At 50.8% G+C, this 19,594-nt stretch overlaps 6 protein-coding genes across 6 annotated transcripts; 3 read left to right on the forward strand and 3 right to left on the reverse strand.

The window, feature by feature from the left end:
- Positions 1 to 2,224: 2,224 nt before the first annotated feature.
- BKA67DRAFT_655102 (uncharacterized protein) lies at positions 2,225 to 4,399 on the reverse strand (the record flags this gene model as incomplete). The annotated part of the gene is made up of 3 exons (XM_046106686.1): positions 2,225 to 2,289; positions 2,349 to 3,145; positions 3,204 to 4,399. 3 exons carry the CDS (start codon positions 4,397 to 4,399, stop codon positions 2,225 to 2,227), a joined length of 2,058 nt encoding a protein of 685 aa, XP_045961027.1.
- Positions 4,400 to 5,678: 1,279 nt separating this feature from the next.
- On the reverse strand, positions 5,679 to 6,783 carry BKA67DRAFT_590637 (putative cis-prenyltransferase; the record flags this gene model as incomplete). Its single annotated transcript, XM_046104608.1, has 3 exons — positions 5,679 to 5,981; positions 6,192 to 6,258; positions 6,314 to 6,783. The coding sequence occupies 3 exons, from the start codon at positions 6,781 to 6,783 to the stop codon at positions 5,679 to 5,681; spliced, it is 840 nt and encodes a 279-aa protein (XP_045961028.1).
- A 1,117-nt stretch (positions 6,784 to 7,900) lies between these two features.
- Positions 7,901 to 8,784, forward strand: BKA67DRAFT_532047 (uncharacterized protein; the record flags this gene model as incomplete). The annotated part of the gene is made up of 2 exons (XM_046099474.1): positions 7,901 to 8,155; positions 8,227 to 8,784. 2 exons carry the CDS (start codon positions 7,901 to 7,903, stop codon positions 8,782 to 8,784), a joined length of 813 nt encoding a protein of 270 aa, XP_045961029.1.
- Positions 8,785 to 10,428: 1,644 nt separating this feature from the next.
- BKA67DRAFT_655105 (Up-regulated during septation-domain-containing protein) lies at positions 10,429 to 13,216 on the forward strand (the record flags this gene model as incomplete). The annotated part of the gene is made up of 3 exons (XM_046106687.1): positions 10,429 to 10,581; positions 10,648 to 13,047; positions 13,124 to 13,216. 3 exons carry the CDS (start codon positions 10,429 to 10,431, stop codon positions 13,214 to 13,216), a joined length of 2,646 nt encoding a protein of 881 aa, XP_045961030.1.
- A 1,411-nt stretch (positions 13,217 to 14,627) lies between these two features.
- BKA67DRAFT_532049 (uncharacterized protein) lies at positions 14,628 to 16,442 on the reverse strand (the record flags this gene model as incomplete). Its single annotated transcript, XM_046099475.1, has 1 exon — positions 14,628 to 16,442. The coding sequence occupies one exon, from the start codon at positions 16,440 to 16,442 to the stop codon at positions 14,628 to 14,630; it is 1,815 nt and encodes a 604-aa protein (XP_045961031.1).
- A 745-nt stretch (positions 16,443 to 17,187) lies between these two features.
- BKA67DRAFT_688189 (origin recognition complex subunit 5 C-terminus-domain-containing protein) lies at positions 17,188 to 19,336 on the forward strand. The gene is made up of 2 exons (XM_046109068.1): positions 17,188 to 17,897; positions 17,959 to 19,336. The coding sequence occupies exons 1-2, from the start codon at positions 17,415 to 17,417 to the stop codon at positions 18,961 to 18,963; spliced, it is 1,488 nt and encodes a 495-aa protein (XP_045961032.1). The 5' UTR covers positions 17,188 to 17,414; the 3' UTR covers positions 18,964 to 19,336.
- Positions 19,337 to 19,594: the final 258 nt, after the last annotated feature.

Genomic DNA, 19,594 nt, shown 5'->3' on the forward strand with positions numbered 1-19,594 from the left:
GCAATGCGGGGAATAAGTGATGTAGGGTCCTTGGAAATGGCGAGGAATTCGTGACACGTAGGAACTGATGATGAACTGAGCCGTTGGTCGTATTCTTTTTTCCTTTTATTGAGCTGGGCCGTTATTGCTGCATGGGCTGTTGTCGAAATCAAGAGGATGAGGTTGCGAATACGTAACGAGAGGAGCGCAAAACATCCGAGCTAAGACTGCGATTGTGTAAGTGGTTGTGTCTGGTAGGCTAGTCGGCTGGGCAGGTGAGTAATACCACAGGCAGGCAACGACATCTTGCTCGTTTCCGCCATGCACCCTAAAATAAATATAACAAATGTTGGACGGATAGACTTTTGCCTCAGGGTACGTTGAACCAAAGGAGCGATTCCATTGATCACGGATTGGGTAATAAAAACCAGGGATAGTACGACGGCTTGAATACTTCTTTGTCACCTGAACACCCTCTCAAGCGCCAACGGACCGCAGGGCAATGGGGCCATGGCCAAGACCAGACCTATGCTCTGGTTGGACGAGAATGAGTAATAGGAACAACCAGCGCCATACAAACCCCTTATGACGAGACTTCTCACTTGCGCCAGGTGTTGTGTACTTTTGGGGGGTTTTTTTTCTGGGTCGGTGAGGTCGAGTGAGATTTGTGTTGGAGACCATTTCCAACGCTATGGGGCAAAAATATGAAATGTACATTGTACCTACAGAATACAGTTTTTAAAGCCTGCCGCCAAAGATCTGGGTTGCAGCGGAAGGCGGCGAAGCGGCTCCCGTAAGGCGAAAAGAGAATCTGGGGTAAAGACCCTGTCGTTTTCTTTCTGCTAGCTCCGCTGCAGACCACAAGCTGGGGAATTTATTGTAACGTACGGAGTAGGAGTTGCTGCTTTGAACCGTTTTTGTGTGCTTCAAAATCGGTATTTGCTGGTAGTTGCTCAAGAACACACAACATGATGTACCCAAGATACCCAGCATGGGAGTGCAAGCAGGATCACATCACCGTTCTCGGCTGAATTCCTTCTCAGTCTTTCCAAAGTACGATATCCGCTACGAGCGATATCGCAGTATCCATTAGGGTGACGTCTGACATAATAAGCCTACCGTTATCATGGGCGAGAGCTAGCATATTTTGATACTAATGTTGCAAATCGCCTCTAGACTAGAAGAATGCAAATTTCTTAGCTCCGAGTCAGGCATTGGTCACTTGACCTCTCAGGAACACTCCGTGCCTGAGAAGCTTTGCGAGCTTTGGCACCTTCGGTCTAAGCAGCTGTCAGGTGTGCTCGGATTTGGCGTTTAGCTTAAAATGCTGAAGCTTGGCCGATTCAAGCCGAAGCATGAAGCCTGGTGGCGGGCGGGCAGGGCAGAGAATCCCATCAGAGACCGGACTCCGAGCACGCTTTATTACGAAACATCTCGCTGCAGGTCAGAGGTTTGCAGGCGAATGAAAAACCCGTTCGGATATCCCGTGCTCGCTTCGGAGGGCCAAACGAGTATTTATCAGTTAACTGGTATTCCTTTTTGGGCCTGCCTGTGATTCAGTGATTTCTTTTATGATATCAGAGCTCGGCATACGCCATACTAGTCAGCAATGTCGTTCAGGTTCAGGGGTCGTTTAAAACCTGTCGCAAGGCTTGCCGACCAATCCGGTGGTGGTGCCGCATGCCGTGCATAACCCTGCGGCTCATAACGCATCATTCGTGCAGCGTTGCACGAGGGCCCGAAATGAGCATTTCCTCGGACACAACCACGATGTTCTGCAATTGAAGTCTTGTATATTCCGCATTGAAGTGTTCTTATTCATGAGAAAAGAAGCAAGATCAGGAATTGTGACATTGGTGTCCAGAGGAACGTCGTTCATACCGACCTAGCATTAATCATGTCTACTGGATGGTATGCAGTGTACAGCTCTGCCGTGCTGTCCGTTACCGCCCCATTGAACCCCAATACATGTTGCCAAAACTTCATATCATACCTAATTATGACTGTTCAGCAGCCACAGATTGGTTGAGCCCGTTCTTGTCATAAATCCGCAACGCCGGTCATATTCATCTAGCAATTGGTGCTGTGCGTGCGTATCCAGGTGAGCGCCGATTATCGAAGTAAGTTGCCCAGATATTCTGTAGGTATATCCCCCGCTCCCAGACGCCTTTCAATGCGAAACGCCGTAATTCCATGGAGATTGAGCAGGATCAGTCAATCAAGGCAAATATCAGCCATGAATTTGCTACCTGCCGTTCACTTTCTTGCCGTTCTTCATGCGGATTTTGCAATTGTCACAATACCATTTTGCTATAACTGGAGTCAGCGTCTATTTCGAGGTTGCACGAGGTGATGCGCGATCGACTTACTGCTTGAACTTGGGGCTGACCGCAAGCCAACACAGCCAAGATGGAACCACTCCTTTTCGCAATCATCGGCGTCGCAGGCCACCATTTCGCCATAGGAGACCCCATTACAATAGCAATATCGAGGCTCATTTGCGTCAATGTCACCTTCATCGTCGCCGTGAGCGCTACCGTTTGCATCTTCATCAACGGTTTGAGCAGCGAGTGCAGCTTGTATCGATGCACCCTTTTTGTGGCTGCGTTTCGCGCCACCAGCCTGTGTATTTCTGGATGATCTAGATCTTGCAGCCTCTGGAAAGTTGCCCAGAGCAGGAGTTGAGGGTTTGCTAGCCCGTCCACTCTTGGTAGTAACTACACTCGTTACAGTCTGCACCGGAGTTTGCACGGCCTCGGCCTTCGGCTCAGCGTCTTCTTTTGCGATTGAGTTTTTCCTACTGCCGTTTTGCGTCGTGTTTGCCACGATAGGAGGTTGGGGTATATCTTCCTTGGGCACATTTTCGATTTTAACAGGTATCGGCGTCTCCTTGGTTGGTTTGGTCTCAATTACAACTCGTCCACTCAGCACTGTAGGTAGCTCTGGCAGAGGAACCGCAGTCCCATTGGGTCTGTTTGACGCAGATGATGAGGGTCTCTGGGCAAGGTTCGAGGCAGTGGAATTGTTTCTGGCTCGCGAAGCTGCTGGGCGAGCAAGAACAGGAACCGGCACTGGAGAATTGCGCCCAATGGTTCGAGGATCAAAGTTTGGTACAATTGGAGAGGAGGTGACTGAGGGAGAGAGTGCTGTCGGCAACCCATTTTTGCTAAATACGGTTAGAAATACTCAGACAGAACATCCACGCCCGAATGCATAGAACTCACCTCTTCTTGGACTGACTGCCACCATTAACTGTGGGTAAGGCCTTACGTTTCTTGGACGCGGCTGCATCTGGTGCCGGCGTAGCCCGTGGGCTTGAGTTCTTCGTTTTCGACGAAGAGCTAGGGTTGTTGTTATTGCCGAACACACTACTCAGGGCGCGCTCCATAGGCTGGCCTCCGTTTGTTGTAGCCTTGTCCTTGTCCTTGTCCTTATCATTGTTGACTCTCCGTTTCTTGGGCGGAGGGTTGCCGTTGGTCTCTGTGGTGATGCCCAGACCGATGGGCGCACTGGCTTCAGCTGCTTTCCGTGACTTGCCGGCCTTCTTGGTGGTTTCTCCTTTCTTCTCGTGCTCAGCATCAACGTCCGAGTCTTGGTGCTGCTTTTTCTTGGCTGCTACTGCTTGTTTCCTTGCCTCGGTCCTGGCGGCAGCTTCTTCGGCTAGCGCTTGAGCGGCGGCGGTAATAGCTTGCGCGCCATCTCGTCGCGAGCGCTCAGTAGCATTCGCCCGGCTGATTCTGTTCTCTGGGTATGCCCAATGTGTGTTGCTTCCCCATTTGGCCTCGTCGCTGAATTCGCCTTGGAGGTGTGGCCATACGTTGTCAATGCGGGCAAGATGTTTCGAGAGAGCCTCATTCGCCGTGGATATAACGTGGTTCTTCTCTTCTAGTGATACAAGCATCTCTTGTATTTTAAAAGCGGTTTCGCGAAATAGTTGCCGGCGGGGTACATTTTCAGGGCCATAGATGGCGGCGTTGTAGTTGGGGTCATTGGAGGGCGCAGCTGGCAGACTCCCATTAATGCTGTTCTGAGCGCTCATGGGCGCCGACGTAGGCGCAATGCTACTGGAGCCGTCGCTGACGACCCTGGGCTCGGGCGGGCTCGATTTCAGAGCGTCCCCCACAAGCTGGAAGAGCTTCTCTTCCGGCTGGAAGATCTTGGCGTCGACCTCTTTCAGGAGTGTGAAATGGCGCACGAGGTCTTTGGGCAGCGATGTTATAGCATCAGTGAAATGCGTTATAGCGGGAAAGATGTCGATAGGCTGGTCATGGCCGTGAGCATCTCGGCCAGCCACCGGACCGGCCAGGAGAGAGGATCGAGGCGGGTTGGTACGAGCTTGTCGCGCTGGTTGGCGGCGACTCGAAGTGGCCGCACCAGTGCCAGCTATGGGCTCTGGTTGAGAAGGCTTTGCCGTTTTCATTGTACTCGGAGGAAAGTGTCGGCCGTGAGAGGAAGGGTCGGCACAATGGTGGAATAGGAATTCGTAATTGTAGTCGAAGGCGGGACGCCAAGTTGAAGTCAGAAAGGTGAGGTCTGCCTGGGTCTTGTCCTGGGGGCGTCGACAGCAAAATTGTGAGAAGGGTAGAAATTCTTTGGGATGACAAGTTTCGTGGCTAAGTGTTAAGTCATTTTGCGATGCGTAGAAACGCAAGAGCTGGCGGAAATCACATGAAGACAGTGTAGAGGTTGTCGCGCAGAATGCAAGTGCAAGTGCAAGTGCAATTGCAAGAGAAAGCTCCCAGTGCCCGCGACTGAGCCGAGCACGAGCACGAGCACAATCATAAGCACAAGCGCTACACCAAGTCTGTAACTAAGTTACATACATAACTCACATGCTGTACGTACTCAACCAAACTGGGAGAATGACCCAAATTCCCTGTTCATTGGTAGGTTGACGAAGGGGGTTCCGCATCGGACTTGGTTATTCCGTCTTGATAAGATAAGAAGAGCCCCCATGACTTCAGGCTTGGGAGGCTGGAGCGAGCGGGAGAGTAACGTCATGTGGGGTCACTCGGGATTGCGATCCATTAGGTATACCGTATACATACAAGCCTACCGTATGGGTTTGAGATTCTGCAAGTTTACAAAGTCCGCAAGCAGTCTGTCTACATACCGTACGGGTTCGTACATAGGTGCCGTATGCAAGAGCCAGTGCAAACAGCTAAGTTGTATCTGTGCCGCCACCACTGCAGATGGTTTCGTACAATAACAATGGAGCCATTCAGAATAATAGGTATGTACACTCGAGATCAAATGGGCCCCGGTGAGCAGCATGCGACATGGGCCATATTTGCATGCCTAACCGCCAGGTACTAGAAGGCAATGAACAAAGCACAAAGCCACCTAGGTGGTGACTCGATTAATAATGATATAAGACGGGGCACTCCAGCAAACCAACACTTGCTTGACTTGTACACCACAACAAACAGACAGACAAGCAAGCAAGCAAGCAAGCAAACAGATAATTAAATAAGAGGCGCATCTGGTATTAATTACCACAAAGCTGTAGTATAACAGCCATATTCGCCTGACCTGCACAAGCTGCCGGAAACGCCCGCGCAATAACTCCAGCTATCGTGCCCAATGGTCGACATCTATCAGTGGTATCGCCTGTCTAGCGGCAAGCTCTCAGAAGGGCAGTCCGCTTGTTCTTTGTTTTGCTTTTCTTTTCCTTGTTTCTCCTTGACTGGACGCATGTCTTATTCGGTCTTGATTCGTCGTCCCGCCTGGCCTTCTCTACCCAGCTGCTTCTGTCGCCATTGCCATTCCACAAGGACAGGGACAAAGTGCCACAAATCGAACTCGGGCCAGAAGCACCTCAAGAAGAAGATATGCGTGTTTTCGTGACATTGCCACAGCATGAAGTCGCTCAACCGCATCACTCCACTAGTCCGAACAAATATATCGAGTGGCGGGCTGTCACCCGTATACATATGGCTGTCCAAGGTCTCGGCCGTGATAGTCTCTTTGTCTTTGAACTCGATGGATCTCGGCTTTTCTGCCTGGGGCCCATGGCGCGGCGAGTCGGGATTCAGGGTTGTGTCCGTCGAGATGGATTCATCTGCGTCTGACTTGGTGTGCTCGTCGGAAGAAACATCACGAGATGACGTCGAATCCGAATTCCTCAGCTGATTCGACTTGATCGATTGGGTGATACGTGCCTGCGAAAATGGCGTGGAAGGCTGTTGTGGCGGCGACGAGAACTCCTCCACTGTTGCTTTTATAGCATGTGTCATCTCGGCTCTTGATGTATATGGAAAGCAGATGTTCAGAACAGCGCTGATTTCTTGTCAGCCTCCCAAGTATATACGATGGTCTTGTCGGGCGAACTCACTTCTTGTTATGTTTTGTCATCTCAACAGCCTTGTCGACAAACGGTAAGACATCCGCAGGGATCAAGTCTCGCTCCCCAAGGACGCGTATACTTGCTCCGTAACGGTCCAGAAGCTCCCCATGTTGACACAGTTGCTCCAGCTTGATCTTGGCCATCTTCATCAGTCCTCCGACCTCTGACTTGGGCCGATTGAAGTTCTCGATGCTGAAGGCGTACACAGTGACGACCTTGACACCACACTTGTAGCATATCTCCAAGACCCTCGCCAGCGCCTCGAATCCCAGATTGTGACCTTCTATCGCTTCGATGTGATGGTTCTTGGCGAATCGTCTGTTGCCGTCCATCTCAAAGGCGACGTGTTGCGGAATAGGACCCTGGCGCAAAGTCCCAATGAGTAGCTCTCTCGCGTTCTTTAACGCCCATTCTATCGGTGGCGAGGTGAGAAGCCATTTGCTCAGGCTGGAAGACATATTGTTCGCAATGTTGATTGGTCCCACGGCTGTGTTGCGTGCCGAACTCTTGGTGATAGCGTCGCGATCGCAAACGTGGTGTCGGGAATCATACGGTCAGGTCAGGTACGGGCCAAGACAAAAACGAAAATATCAAAGGAGCGCAAAGCTGTAATGAGCGAGAGATGGCTATGTGCAGAACATTATTAGGGGTATTACGACGACTATCGGTGCCGAGGCAAGATCTTGGTATACTTTTCAGGAGCGTCGTGTTCTTAAGAGGCTTGGGTGCGAATCTGAGTGGTGGATGGAGGGACTGGTGGCAAGCTGTGCAAGCTTGGGCCCGGCTGAAAGATCTACAGAACCCTTTCTACAGTACAGGACCCTGCAGGCCCTGCTAACCTACAGTAGGTTACAGCTCTTCGTCCGTTCCAGACTTTTGGGCTTTTGGACGGCCGGGCAACAATCTCGAGGCCGCGAATTTATCAGTGTGCAATTCCCATGTGGCCCTTACTAACAACGCTTGAGCTCACCCGGGTTTCTTCCAGTAGAGTCAAACGGAATGCTCAAGAGCGCATTGTACTTGCTTTGCGCCGCTGAGTCGTGTCGAAAAGTGTCACAACGACCTGAAGAATGATGTCACTCATAGCTGAAAACATGTCGAATACATACATGCAAATGTTCCATGCAGGCCGTATTTGTTGATGTCTATACAACGCTCACTGCTGCACATAATACAAGACGCACCTGATGAGATCGAGCCGACTGTCTGCCTCGCAAGCTTCGTGTCTCATTCGTATGGGTGATGCGCTTTCTAAATACTTCCGGAGGCGGTCACAGCTTCCAGTTTGCTGTACCGTATGTAGGTACCAGACCATGCGCCCCACCATCTTGGACAGCCCTTGCATTTAATTGCAGGCGTGCGCAGGAACTGGCCACATCCACCATCACCCTCAGCTTAGATCAACGACTGTGAGCGACAACATCGTACAACGCGGCGATATTTGGGTTCTTCATGGTGTGCTATGCTGTGCTGTGCTGTGTACTGTTGCGGTATCGTACTCACCTGCAGGTACACGACTAGCGTTGGCGTCTCCGGAAACTTGCCATGAGCTGGTAACCAGGCAAGCGCATCACCATGTCCTTCACGAATGCGCCCGTCTCCAGGGTTATGGTCTACGGTTTGATAGGCATCTCCGTAGCCGTTAGCCTGCTGGATCTGAAGCACTACTTCTACATCTTGGTTGACCTTCATCTCTGGCGCTTTCACCAAACATGGCGCGCACTCATCTACCAGTTGTGCTACACCAATTCCTCAGAGGTATTGTTTGGCGCAATGACTCTCTACAGCCTCAGAGTCGTTGAGCATATGTGGGGGTCGCGGAAGTACGCAGTAAGTTCTGTCCGTCTGGAACACATGCACACTTAATTGACATGGATATCTGCTGACCAGAGGTTATGTAGTCATTCCTTATTGTCACGTCGCTGTTCACAAGTATACTACCGACAGGCATTCTCGCATTCATTTTGAGACCGTTGACTTGGGGCCTCTTCAACTACTTGCCTGCAGGCCCAACTCCGATCATATTCGCCATACTGGCTCAATACCATGCCACCGTCCCCCACATGTACAAGTACCGGATAGCCACCTCAGCCTCTCCGACCGATCAGTTTCAGGGTGTTACCTTGTCGGATAAGTCGTATAAATACCTACTTGCGGTTCAACTTGCTTTCTTCCAATGGCCAGGCTCGCTGCTGGGAGCATTAATTGGCTGGGTTGTAGGTTATGCCTGGAGGCTGGAGATGCTCCCTAGATCCCTCACCAGATGGAGAATACCCGGCTGGATGGTTGGAATTCGCACGCAGAAGAGAAGCGAAGAGTTCGAAGGTCTCAGAAGAAGGCTAGAAGGAGAGGGGACAGCGGCCAGCGCAACAGGTATCGAGAACAACGATGGTGGAGAGGTAGGCAGGCGCCGCAACATAGGTCAGCAGATTGTAGATCAGTTCAGAGGAGCTATCTGAAATAGCAAAGGAGCTGCTGCTCAACCCTATGGCGCGAAGCTCTGCTACTGTTCCTGACGGGGTCCAGTTTCTAGACTGTCGGAAGGGCCACGGGAGCCCAATTACATATCGAGTGGCATGTTTGCATCTCCCTCTGAGGCTGTGTAAAGGCTAAGAAAGTTCTCCAGCAAAGGTTGCTCTGATTATTCATGAGCAATGATCAACCTGTCCCATATGCATCCGTCAGGCGATCCTGGCTTCGAGGGCGGCTTTAGGGACAACCGGCAAAAAGCTCTGGTCGATGAGCTAAATATATCCAAATTCAACATCATTTTCTTGGTATTCTATAACATGAGGCCCCCAATGGCGTAGTTGGAAGCACAGCCTTGGGTTGAGGCGAAAGCTCGTCAGCTCCTTCGGTCTTCCTTCGAAGGCAGATCCCAGTGTCCAAAGTGACATGTGGCCCGAAATTGCAAGGCACTGCATCCCGCAAACTCCCACTTCGCGCCAAGGAAAAAACCCGAACGAAAAAGAGAGAGAAAAAAAAAAGGGAAAGAAAAAAAAAAAGAAAGAGGCGGACGTGGTGTTCGTCGCACTTTCAGTACCGAGACAGATAGCTAGCATGATGTAAATAATGTATGGGTTTTAAGGTGGAATGATGTCTTACAGCTACATATGACCTTACTGTGTAAGCAACTCATAGTTCGGCATGTTCAGTCATGGCCCAGGGGCGTCCCCAGTAAAACATGGGAGATGCAGTCGCAAGGGCGGGATATGTCTATGTACAGTACAGTACAGTAGGGGTCGAGCGCCCCATCATCGGCAGATGCCAGGAACAACGGTGTGTCAAGTGTGTGTGTTTGGCAGGCCACAGCAGTAAAGGAGGACAGACAGACTTTACAGTACCTAAAAAGAACCCCTCGGAATTTCTAGGTGCACTGTTGGTTCCAAGATTACCTTAAAACTTGAAAGCCAACGGACTGCAGCCCAGCCACACGGGTTGTGTGATTCTGCTAATTCTGTTGACTCTGTAGAGGCCATGCACGGCCATTACCCAACACAGCTAGCAGAAATAGGCGCTACGAATCTAATTTGGGCCAGAAATGGAAGGCAGCCCACTTGTCATTGCCCATGCCAAACAGGGGATGCTGGCTCTCCTCTGCATCCAGCCGGCGGTTCACCTTTCAATTCGGGGGGAGAGACGCTTGATGCAAGACGCTCGAGTTAAGACGCTTTGAGTTGAGTCGGGGGGGACCGCATCGTCGAATCCAGACTCAGACTTAGTACATCGAAAAGCGTCCAAAGCCTCCTTTCCCGATCACTTCCTACATACACACGCTTGCAACCAGCCTCTCCTTCTTTTGGATATGCCGTCCCTCATCCTAACCTAATTGCTCGGTTCAAACGTTTCTTGGTTAATTGCCGTGTCGTTTTGCGTTATCCTTTTCCTTTTTTCCCATCTTTTCTTTTGAGCGCCGTGCCTCCGTATAATAACACCGTCCGTCCCACAAGTTTTGTCCTTGAAGCGAAGAGCGATTGCTTTACCGTGATACCCCCGTGTCGGACGAACGAATCTCTCGGCCTGGGCCCTTCTCTGCCTCTCCAGTTGGATCATGTCTTTTTGAATAAGAGCGCATCACTTTGCCAGCAACAAATAGAACGAACATGAACGGCGTTTCGGGTAGAGAGTTGAATGGCTTCAATGGGCGGCCACAAATGCCCAGCCCTTTGAGTGCTCCCAAGGGTCAGGCTCTAGTCGACAGATATAGGCAGGATGCTTTGAATGATTTCCAGCCCGAAAACCCGCGCTTTAACCCTGTATGGCACTTTCACACATGCCCACCGCCATAGGCGCGTCCGCCCAGCGTCACTAACACCTGACAGATGAATGCCGACAGAATGCAGAGTTCGGTCCTTGTAGACCTCAAGGACCCTGTACAGGTACATCTGCTCACAGAGACCGCTCTGTACGACAGCAGGGAATATGAGATCCTTTCTCAAGAAGAGGTAGACGACCTGAAGAAACAAGTCCGAATGCTGTCCCAGATGATCGATCAGACGCGATCAAACCTGGCCGTACAGTCAAAATACCGAGATGCCGCCATTTCCATGGCCCGCCTGTACTCACCCGCCTCGGGGAAGCGGAGAAGCCTGCTTGGGAACCGCAACAGTAGTAGTAGTTCTGCGTCGGAGGTTGAAGCAGAGCGTGACGCCATACAAAAGAGGTGTGAGGAGCTCGCCTCAGAACTCTGGGTTCTGGAGAGACGGATCATAGAGCCACAAAGGAGATTGCTGGAACACACGGCCGGCATCCTGCAGATGACACACAAAGCCCCTAGCAAGAACAAGAACAGGGGAACACGGACGCCGAGAGCCCCTCTCGTCAACGGCATCCCAGCAAGTCCAGAGAGCATGTACACCTCAAACGGTAGGAACAGCATGGAACCAGATGACGTGCCTCTCTTTGAAGATGATTCCTGGAACCGATCTTTCGACGATGCGTTCAACAGTACTCGCGCCCCTCCAAACATCATTGAAATACCCCTCAAGTCACCTGTTCGAGAACAACATAAACAGCTCACTGAGGAAACGGAAAGGTTGCGCGACGAAAACTATTCACTACAGCAGGAAACGGGTTCTCTGAGGCGACAAAATGCATCCCTCAGTGCAGAGTTGGAGGAGCTCAAGCAGGAGGGAACGAACCAGTGGCGCTTGATTTCCGATACAGAACGAAAACTAGAAACATTCAACGACCAGTTACGACAGGTGGTTGTGAGGACAGATCCAGTGAAAAACGGCAACTATAGCAATCCCCCTTCTGGCCAACTTGAGCCTGGCGACTTGCTCAACAGTCATCTCGATTACCTTGAGAAGGCAGTCGTGCTCATTGGAGAGGGGACAGGAAATAGCCGCGAGGCTACGGAGGCGGTCAACGATCTTGGTGCTCGGGTTCGAGATTTACTTTCCCAAACAAGCACATACCCAGACCCACCAGTGTCTGATGCTGGATTTGATGAGCAGATTCAATACATGCATCAGGCGCTATCGGCGTTTGAGTCAGTACTTCAGACGGCCAACGAGAAATCCTTGGCTGGTGCTGCTGATAGGCAGAAGGGCGAGCAAAATGATGCAATTCTGATGGGGCTATGGGACATCATCCAGGCAGGCTACGCTGATATTCAAGCGCAAAATCAGGATAGGAGAGCAACTCGTATTGACAAAGGTCTCCGAGTTGAAGACGATGACATGTCAGACACAGAAGGCCCCTTCGATCCTGACGAGACGTATTCTCTCAGCGCCTTCTCCACCAAAGTCCAGTGGCTGTATGCTGAGGCCACGAAGCTCAAGGAGCAGAAGGCCGTGCTTAAAAGACAGATCAAGCAGCAACGCGAGCTAAACAACAAGTCGGACAGTGAGAAGGATGATGCGCTTAGCGCCAAGGCAGCCGAGCTCGAGGAATCTCGCATGGCCCTTGACCGTGTAGAGAAGGATGCCCACGATGTTCGTCGACAGTTGTCTGAAGCGCTTGCCAATTACGAAACTCACCAAAGCAACCTGGCGCGATCTGGCGAAGAGCAATCCACGGCTGCTAAGAAGGCACAAGACGCTGCCAAAGAAGCACAGAGTCAGCTTAAGGAACGCAACGCTCAGGTTTCGGCACTTGAGGCCAGCACGAAGGACATGCAGATGCGCCTCTCCGCGGCAGAAGCAAATATTGCCATGATCACCGCCCAACTCCAACAGGCCAACAACGCTAGGGACGAGGCCGACAAGCTAGTCTTAAATAAGGAGCGAGAGATCAAAGACAAACAGGACGAACTTGACGAGACGATTGGCCAGCTCGCAGAATTCAAGATCGAGGCAACACTCGCTAAAGCCGAGCTCGATGGTGCCTATGGTAGTCGTCGTGAGCGTGCTGCCGATGCCGCGGCCTTATACAACGGCGCTGAGACAGCCAAATTGCAGGCCAGAGTCGATAGATTGCAACCCCGTATCAACCAGCTAGAAAAGGAGCTCGAGGGTACTGTCTCTGATCTCAAGGACATCACCAAACAGGCTATAGAGGCTGAAACGAAGATTGCTGAACTCGAGTCTGAACTCGATAAGGCTAACCAGCGAGCTCGGAAAGACAAGGAACAACTTCAAGATGCGCTTGACCAAGAGAAGCTCAAGGCTACATCCATGCCACTGTCGCCAAGTGGACGGCCCAACGCAAGCATCCTAACTGATTCATACAGAGATGCATTGAGGTCTGAGCGTAAGAAACACGAGGAGCAGCTTAGGGTACGTCTTGCAAAAAATTATTTCCCACTCTATCAGTCCATGTACTAGAACCAATCACTAACATTTCTCATTTTAGAACGAACAAATGAACAGGAGGAAGATCGAGGAAGAACTTAGACAACTGAGAAGAGCAATGGGTCCAGGCAAAAGCCCATTGAGCCCAAGGTGACGTTGATTTTTATTTAGAAGGACCCGCTTGCCACAGCGGTCCAGGCACATGCTTGCAACATATGTAATGGCTGGCTGTATCATTATTATTAGGCGCCTCTCTTGGGGATGGACTTTGGATTGGGGAAACGATTCTTGTTCACGAGGCTTTGGACACTTCGAATTCTGGGCTTTTTGCATTCAAGGTGGGCTCAATCAGATTACCGGGGCATTATTATTCACATATTTTGAGATGAAAAGGAAGTGATGCTTCGGCTATACGTTAAGTTTGGATGATACATAGTGTTATGGCACTTTGGCTACGGCCGATATTATAGCTCATATTGGGACTTGAGACGAGAATGAATCAAGATGAATGTAAAAGTGCTGATTTGTATGGGGGTTTTTTTTTAATTGACATGATTGCTGTTTAGATGATGGCTTAGGTGCTTGAATATTCCTCAGCAGTATCAGTATTAAGAAAGGAATCGGATTCATCGCTATTCAATGGTGGTTCAGACTTGTTCATTGATCTCGTCCGAAGCAGTGTAATCTTGCTCATACTCAGCAGGGCACCACCATAGGCTCTGCACAACATCAAGTATCGGTCTAGCTATGCTAGGGTAATCTCTGCCACTTTGCCCATTCCAAGGAAGTCCTAAGCTCGACGTATTACAGATAAGGCCTTCGCCCCCGATTTTGAAGAATGCTCAAGTGTCGCGAAGTATTGGATCCTTGTTGTGCAGTGATTTGCGCCATGGAGATTTCTGAGAGTAGACGATTTGATACGTACCCATCGAGGGCTATTCTCCGCGCCGACTTCCTCGACTGATGCAACTGACACCGAACTAAATATGATGGTGGTCGACCTATCCATACGCAGCTGACGCAGAGCAGATCAGCAATTCACAGTCACTTCAATCCTGTGTTCGTTATGTTGGATAGTTCTTTCGAAGAAGAGTATTCATCCCAAACATACGATAGGGCTATAAAGTAAGGGCCCATCATCCAGATCAACCACATGCAGGGTTCTTGTGACGGGCTGCATAGCTAGCTAATCACACCAAATCGAAGCCTTGCTGCGTCGATAGAGCAACTTGCCAACCCACTCAACAATCGGGAGTGTGTCATCGCACCTAAACTATCCCTTTTGGACTAGTATTATTATGACAAATGGCTGTGTCGTGATTGTCTCTCGTGATCATCTAGCGGTGGCCGTGACGCTTTGCTATACGCAGCAATGTACAATAACTACTGATGGACAGAACAAGTCACGCCCTTTCAACCCTTTCGAGCAACTTTCGACAACTATCTTTGAAGGGGGGTGAAATACTAGCATGTGGTGCCTATCACCAAGTCAGGATTATACTGAAATATAATGAACTCGTAGTGCACAGATCTAGATCTCCATACTTAGATAGTCTCGCCTTGTATTATGTGGTATCTGCATCTGTGGAAAGACGTCCTTCTGCAACCCGAATATCATAGCACATTCGGTCCAGAATTCCCGCAGACTCCGGGCCGGCACCGGTCATAAATGGCTTGGGCGACGCTGGAGCATCACCAAAAGCCAGCGGTGGCCGCTGCGGTGATGAAGAACTAAAGGCAGCTATCGGCGATGGTACGCCAATAAGATCTCCCATCATGGTCATTCTTTGTCCCACTATTGCGTTTTTTGCAACGTATGGGTCTGTGATCTTCAACTTGCTCATGAGCAAAGGAGGCGGCATTAATTCCCATCCATCGTCGGTGACCCTAACTTCGAGCCCGCTGTCGTTGATCATTTTCAGCTCCTTAACTCTCGGGTCTCTTGTCGCTGGTGAATATAAATCATGAACTGGCGGTGTCCAGGTATCGTTTTGCAGTATAGCTTTCCCAATCTCGACTCTGTCGGTCAGGCTCACGACCTTTCGTGGCATGTGCAGAAGGTGGTCCCAGGCGTCACCAAGCTCTTCGCAGATTTCTTGAATCTGCCGATCTGCTATATCCTTCATCCACCAGGGGCCCAAATTCTGTTTAGTGAAGGCACAGTAGTGCGCTAGAATGATCAATGCACGTGGTCGATACTCCTTGGCTAGGGGAATAAAGGGTTTTGGAATGAAGGTAAAGAAGGTGATTACCCTCAAGTCCATGATGGGACTGAATCCCGCTTCCAACTCTTGGTAAAGAGATCCCATGTACCGCAATACCTCATAATATGTCTGTTGATGTTCATAATCGTCGTCATCTGGCTGGATCGCCTGCACCATGAACAAAAGGTTGTTTGGAATCCATCTTTGCGACTTGTTCAAATCTATCGGTGGACGGTAAAATAAAGCCGCCAATCCGGACTGGGCGATGGTTCTTGGTGATATGATCTCGACAATCAGCCCGATACCTCTCCAGACGGTCATCCAGTCAATGATGTAGAGTCGCTTCGTATCCGCTTCGCGAAACATCTCGCTACTCAAGGCGCACATGAGTAAGGAGCAGGCGAGCAAAGCAGGGTAATCCTGTGGATTCGCGAGCTCTATAGCGCTCCGGTAACCTTCGAAAGCTCTGGCTCGGTAATGGGCTGCTTTCTCCGGGGGCAGCTCCTGGCGCAGGTTTTTATAATGCAGTGCGGAAAGGCCCATGAGAGTCTGCATAAGAAATGGCGACTGGAAGGCAAGCTGGGGTATCGTGACCCTAAGCACGGAATCGACTGCACCCGAGCGCCCACCCTCTATGTTGAAAGAGTTGTACGTTTCTGCTGTATAGAACCAAAGCATCTCCATGTCAACTGCATCGCTCATTCCCACTGGACAGAAGATGGGTTCTGCCACGACTAGGACGTCGATGTTATTGCGTGCAGCCGGCGAAGCTGGAGAGGGCTCCCTCGACGACTTGGGTGATCTCGAGGATGCCGAGCCTGCTCTAGCAGACCTGGAAGATGGAGAGGTCTGCGATCCTGGTGGGTACACACAGGTCTCCTTTCGCAGAGTACATGCGCGACAGGCAGGTCTGCCTTCATCGCACTTGACCTTCCTTTGTTTGCATTGCTTACAGCCAGCTCTCGACTTCTTGTGTGGCCGTTTGCTGTGATATGGCCTGTCTGTCGTGGCTTCGTCCTCTGCCCAGGTCAAGAGCTTAGTCGCTGGGTCATTTCCCGAGCTAGAATCAAGTAGAGTGAAATCAGAGTTTTGTGAATCGAGACCATCGATATCGAAGTCCAGGTCTAGATCCAGATCATTCAGATCAAGTTCAACATTCAAATCTGCTTTCATCATGGCGTGAAATGTTTGTCGAACTACATAAGTCAGCGCGCACATCAGGTCAAGTCAGCTCGGACTCGTACTCGCTACACATCTGACACGTTCGAGCGGTCCAAGTTGATCCCACTGCGTTCGGAGGATTCAGGTGCTATCCTGTATAGGCTACGTCAACACTCGAGTGACAGGAGGACAGTATTGGTCGATTTAAACCCGCTAATCCAGTCGGGCGCGGCGCAGTCATGGCAGGCATCCTTGAGAGTTTGAGAGGCCGACTCCGCGCCGACAATTAACGGTTCCCGGCACTAAAGGGAATGTACATATGCATGTATTGGGCGGCCTACCAACAAGTTACAGAACAGCGCCGCATGCGCGTTCGGTGTTCCCAGCTGGAGTTTTGCTAAATTGCAACTACCTAACCGTGTTAAGCTCGTCCGACTACCTAGAAGCGTTAAAGTAAGCATATAAGTAACTCTGAAGGGACTATTTTACTCCGTCTTACTCGGACACAGCCCAACAACCGCCCGAGCACTACATGATGATTCTAGAGTGGTGCTTTGTAAACGGGATGACAAAAGTGTATGGAACATTTCGGTGTACCATAAGAATGGTAATACTGCAACTGGATCGGTATATTTTATGGTCCCCAGTTACTACTCCGTACATGCTCAGAGACGAGCAGGCAAGGCAGGTAACCATTTATCGTTTATCCCAAGTACCTACATATGCATGTACTGTATGTAGGTTGAACGTTGCCCAGGGCAAAGACTTGGCGGACCCCGCCTAACCTAGCTTAGTGGGCACGCGTTTTCCAAGAACGCGGTTCAGGTTTACCTTAATCATGTATCATGGAGCTCTCCCAAAGGTGTAAGTTAAGCTAGCATACTGTAGTGGAACAAAGCCAATGAAAACACCATACAAGAGTGACGTTATATGATATACGCCCCGTTCCCACGACAATTGGCTCCTCAATTGCGCCCTTGAAGAGCAATGGGTTCTCTTTTCCAGCTTCCGGATGAGCTCATCGCCTCTCTCTTCACCAAATTCCCCAGCCGTGAGCCTCAGATTCGATCCTTGGCAACGCTTGTGTATCCTCGAGCAGCACCATGTCGCAACTTGATCATTCACGGTACTGAGGCAACCGGGAAGAGCGCAATCACAAGTGCTCTCCTGTCCACACTGAGCGAGGATACAGACACGGATCTCACCTACGCCATTGTCAAATCCCCAGAATGCGTGACCGCCCGTCATCTTTTCGAGCGGACAACTGGCGCCGTTGCTGATGCGCTGCAATGGCAAGGGGCGGTTGGAAGATGCGAAACGCTTGCAGCCCTCACGGTGGAACTGAGCAAGATGCTCAAATATGTCCAGAGGGGCACCGATTGGCGGTTTGTCTTGGTATTTGATGCCATTGATCGCCAGAAGGAAGCGCCGCCTACACTGCTCCCAGCCCTTGCGAGGCTCTCTGAGATCGTATGTGTTCATGCTCGACCCCTTACTGTCCGATACGATAGACTGACTTAACACTTGCCAGATTCCCAACCTGACCACAATCTTTATTCTCACCGCGCCTCTGCCCTCCTTGCTACGTACGCCCGCGACGCCACACTTACACTTTCCGCCATACACGAAACCGCAATATACGGCTATTCTCTCGGCTTCACCGCCACCAGCTTTGCCGAATACAACTCAGCAAGAAACAGCAGATTTATATGCTAGGTTCGTAGCCGCCGTCCACGACTCTCTCACCCGTGCCGCCTCCCGAACGCTGCCGTCCCTCAAGCAAGCAACCACAATACTGTGGCCTCGTTTCACCGCACCCGTTGCCGCAGGGACGCACAAAGCCCGAGAGTTCAGCAAGCTCCTTGTCGCAGCGCGAGTGTGGTTGCAAGATGAGTCCGTACTAGCTCCCGGGATTGTCTCTTCTTCGTCCCAGTTCGCCTCCATCTCGAACACAACAGGGCAGAGCACAACTACAACACCAACCGGCACGCCTAGAAAACCAACAGCCGCCACGCCCACCAAACCGCTATCCGGGTCCAAAATAAACCCAACCACAGACCTTGCGGTGCTTCTGCCCCCCACAGCGAAGCTTCTCCTTGTCGCCGCATATCTTGCCTCACACAATGCACCGAGACATGATCATACGCTATTCAGCACATGGCACCACGCCCGCAAGAAGCGCGGTGGCGGTCACATGAATACTGCCCACCGTGGCCCGCGGTCGAAACATCGTAAGATCGCAAGGAAATTGCTCGGGCCTAGCGTCTTTGTTCTTGAGCGCATGGTGGCCATCTACGTCGCACTGCGACAAGAGCAGATCGGCGACAGAAAAGGGGTTGTGGGCGGGGTTGACGCTGATGTGGGCATGGCCATTGCTACGCTGGCAAGCTTGAGGCTGTTGATCAGAGTTGGGTCCGGTGCTGGTGCTGGCGATATGGATAGGGGTGGCCGATGGAGAGTCGGTGTCGGTTGGGAAGTGGTCAGGGGTATTGGCAGGAGCATGGCCGTCGAAGTCGAGGAATGGCTGATTGAGTGATAGTGTACTGAACTCATCAATCAAGGAGTAAAGGATTGTCAGGCAAGACCAGCTAAATCCATCATGATGTAGGTAAACGCTTCATGAATTTTCGAAGAAGTGATATCGTGGTGATTCACTTCACCCAGTTTGCATTCTCTTGAATTCTCGACTATTTAGCTTTCGGCCGCATATGAAAAACACCAGCAAATTGTCAAATAGTAGGCAACAACGCATTCACTGGTTTGAGATTTGGCGGCCACCCGAGTAATCACAACGACCAGCCGCGTCGCACTGAACACGGTTGAGGTTGCCCCTGAGCTATCCAAACTATCAGCGGATTGTCTCCATCATTCCTTTTCCCTTGATTCATTGAAAGCTTCGCTGGTAATCGTTTCCCAAATCTCTCTCCTTCAACCTCCCCCCCCCCCCCAATTTCATGACCATCATTACAAGCATAACTTTCTCAGTAAAATCACACATCTCCCACAAGTTTCGATCTGTTCATTTTCAGAACCTCTACATGTCACTTATGCCGGACAGATTGAGTCATTATAGCTCCGGAAGCTGGGTAGTCTCAACTGCATCGGCCAGGCTTCGTTCCGTTCGCCTACCTGTTCTCTCATTGTGCGATCGGGACGGTCGCGTGGAG

The sequence above is a fragment of the Truncatella angustata genome (assembly GCF_020726525.1).
Source record: "Truncatella angustata strain MPI-SDFR-AT-0073 chromosome Unknown BKA67scaffold_2, whole genome shotgun sequence".
NCBI lineage: Eukaryota > Fungi > Ascomycota > Sordariomycetes > Amphisphaeriales > Sporocadaceae > Truncatella > Truncatella angustata.

Coding starts and splice junctions, on each gene's coding strand:
- BKA67DRAFT_688189 (XM_046109068.1), top strand. CDS start 17,415: ATGGGTTCTCTTTTCCAGCTTCCGGATGAGCTCATCGCCTCTCTCTTC. Junction 17,898..17,958: donor TTGCGAGGCTCTCTGAGATC/GTATGTGTTCAT, acceptor AACACTTGCCAG/ATTCCCAACCTGACCACAAT.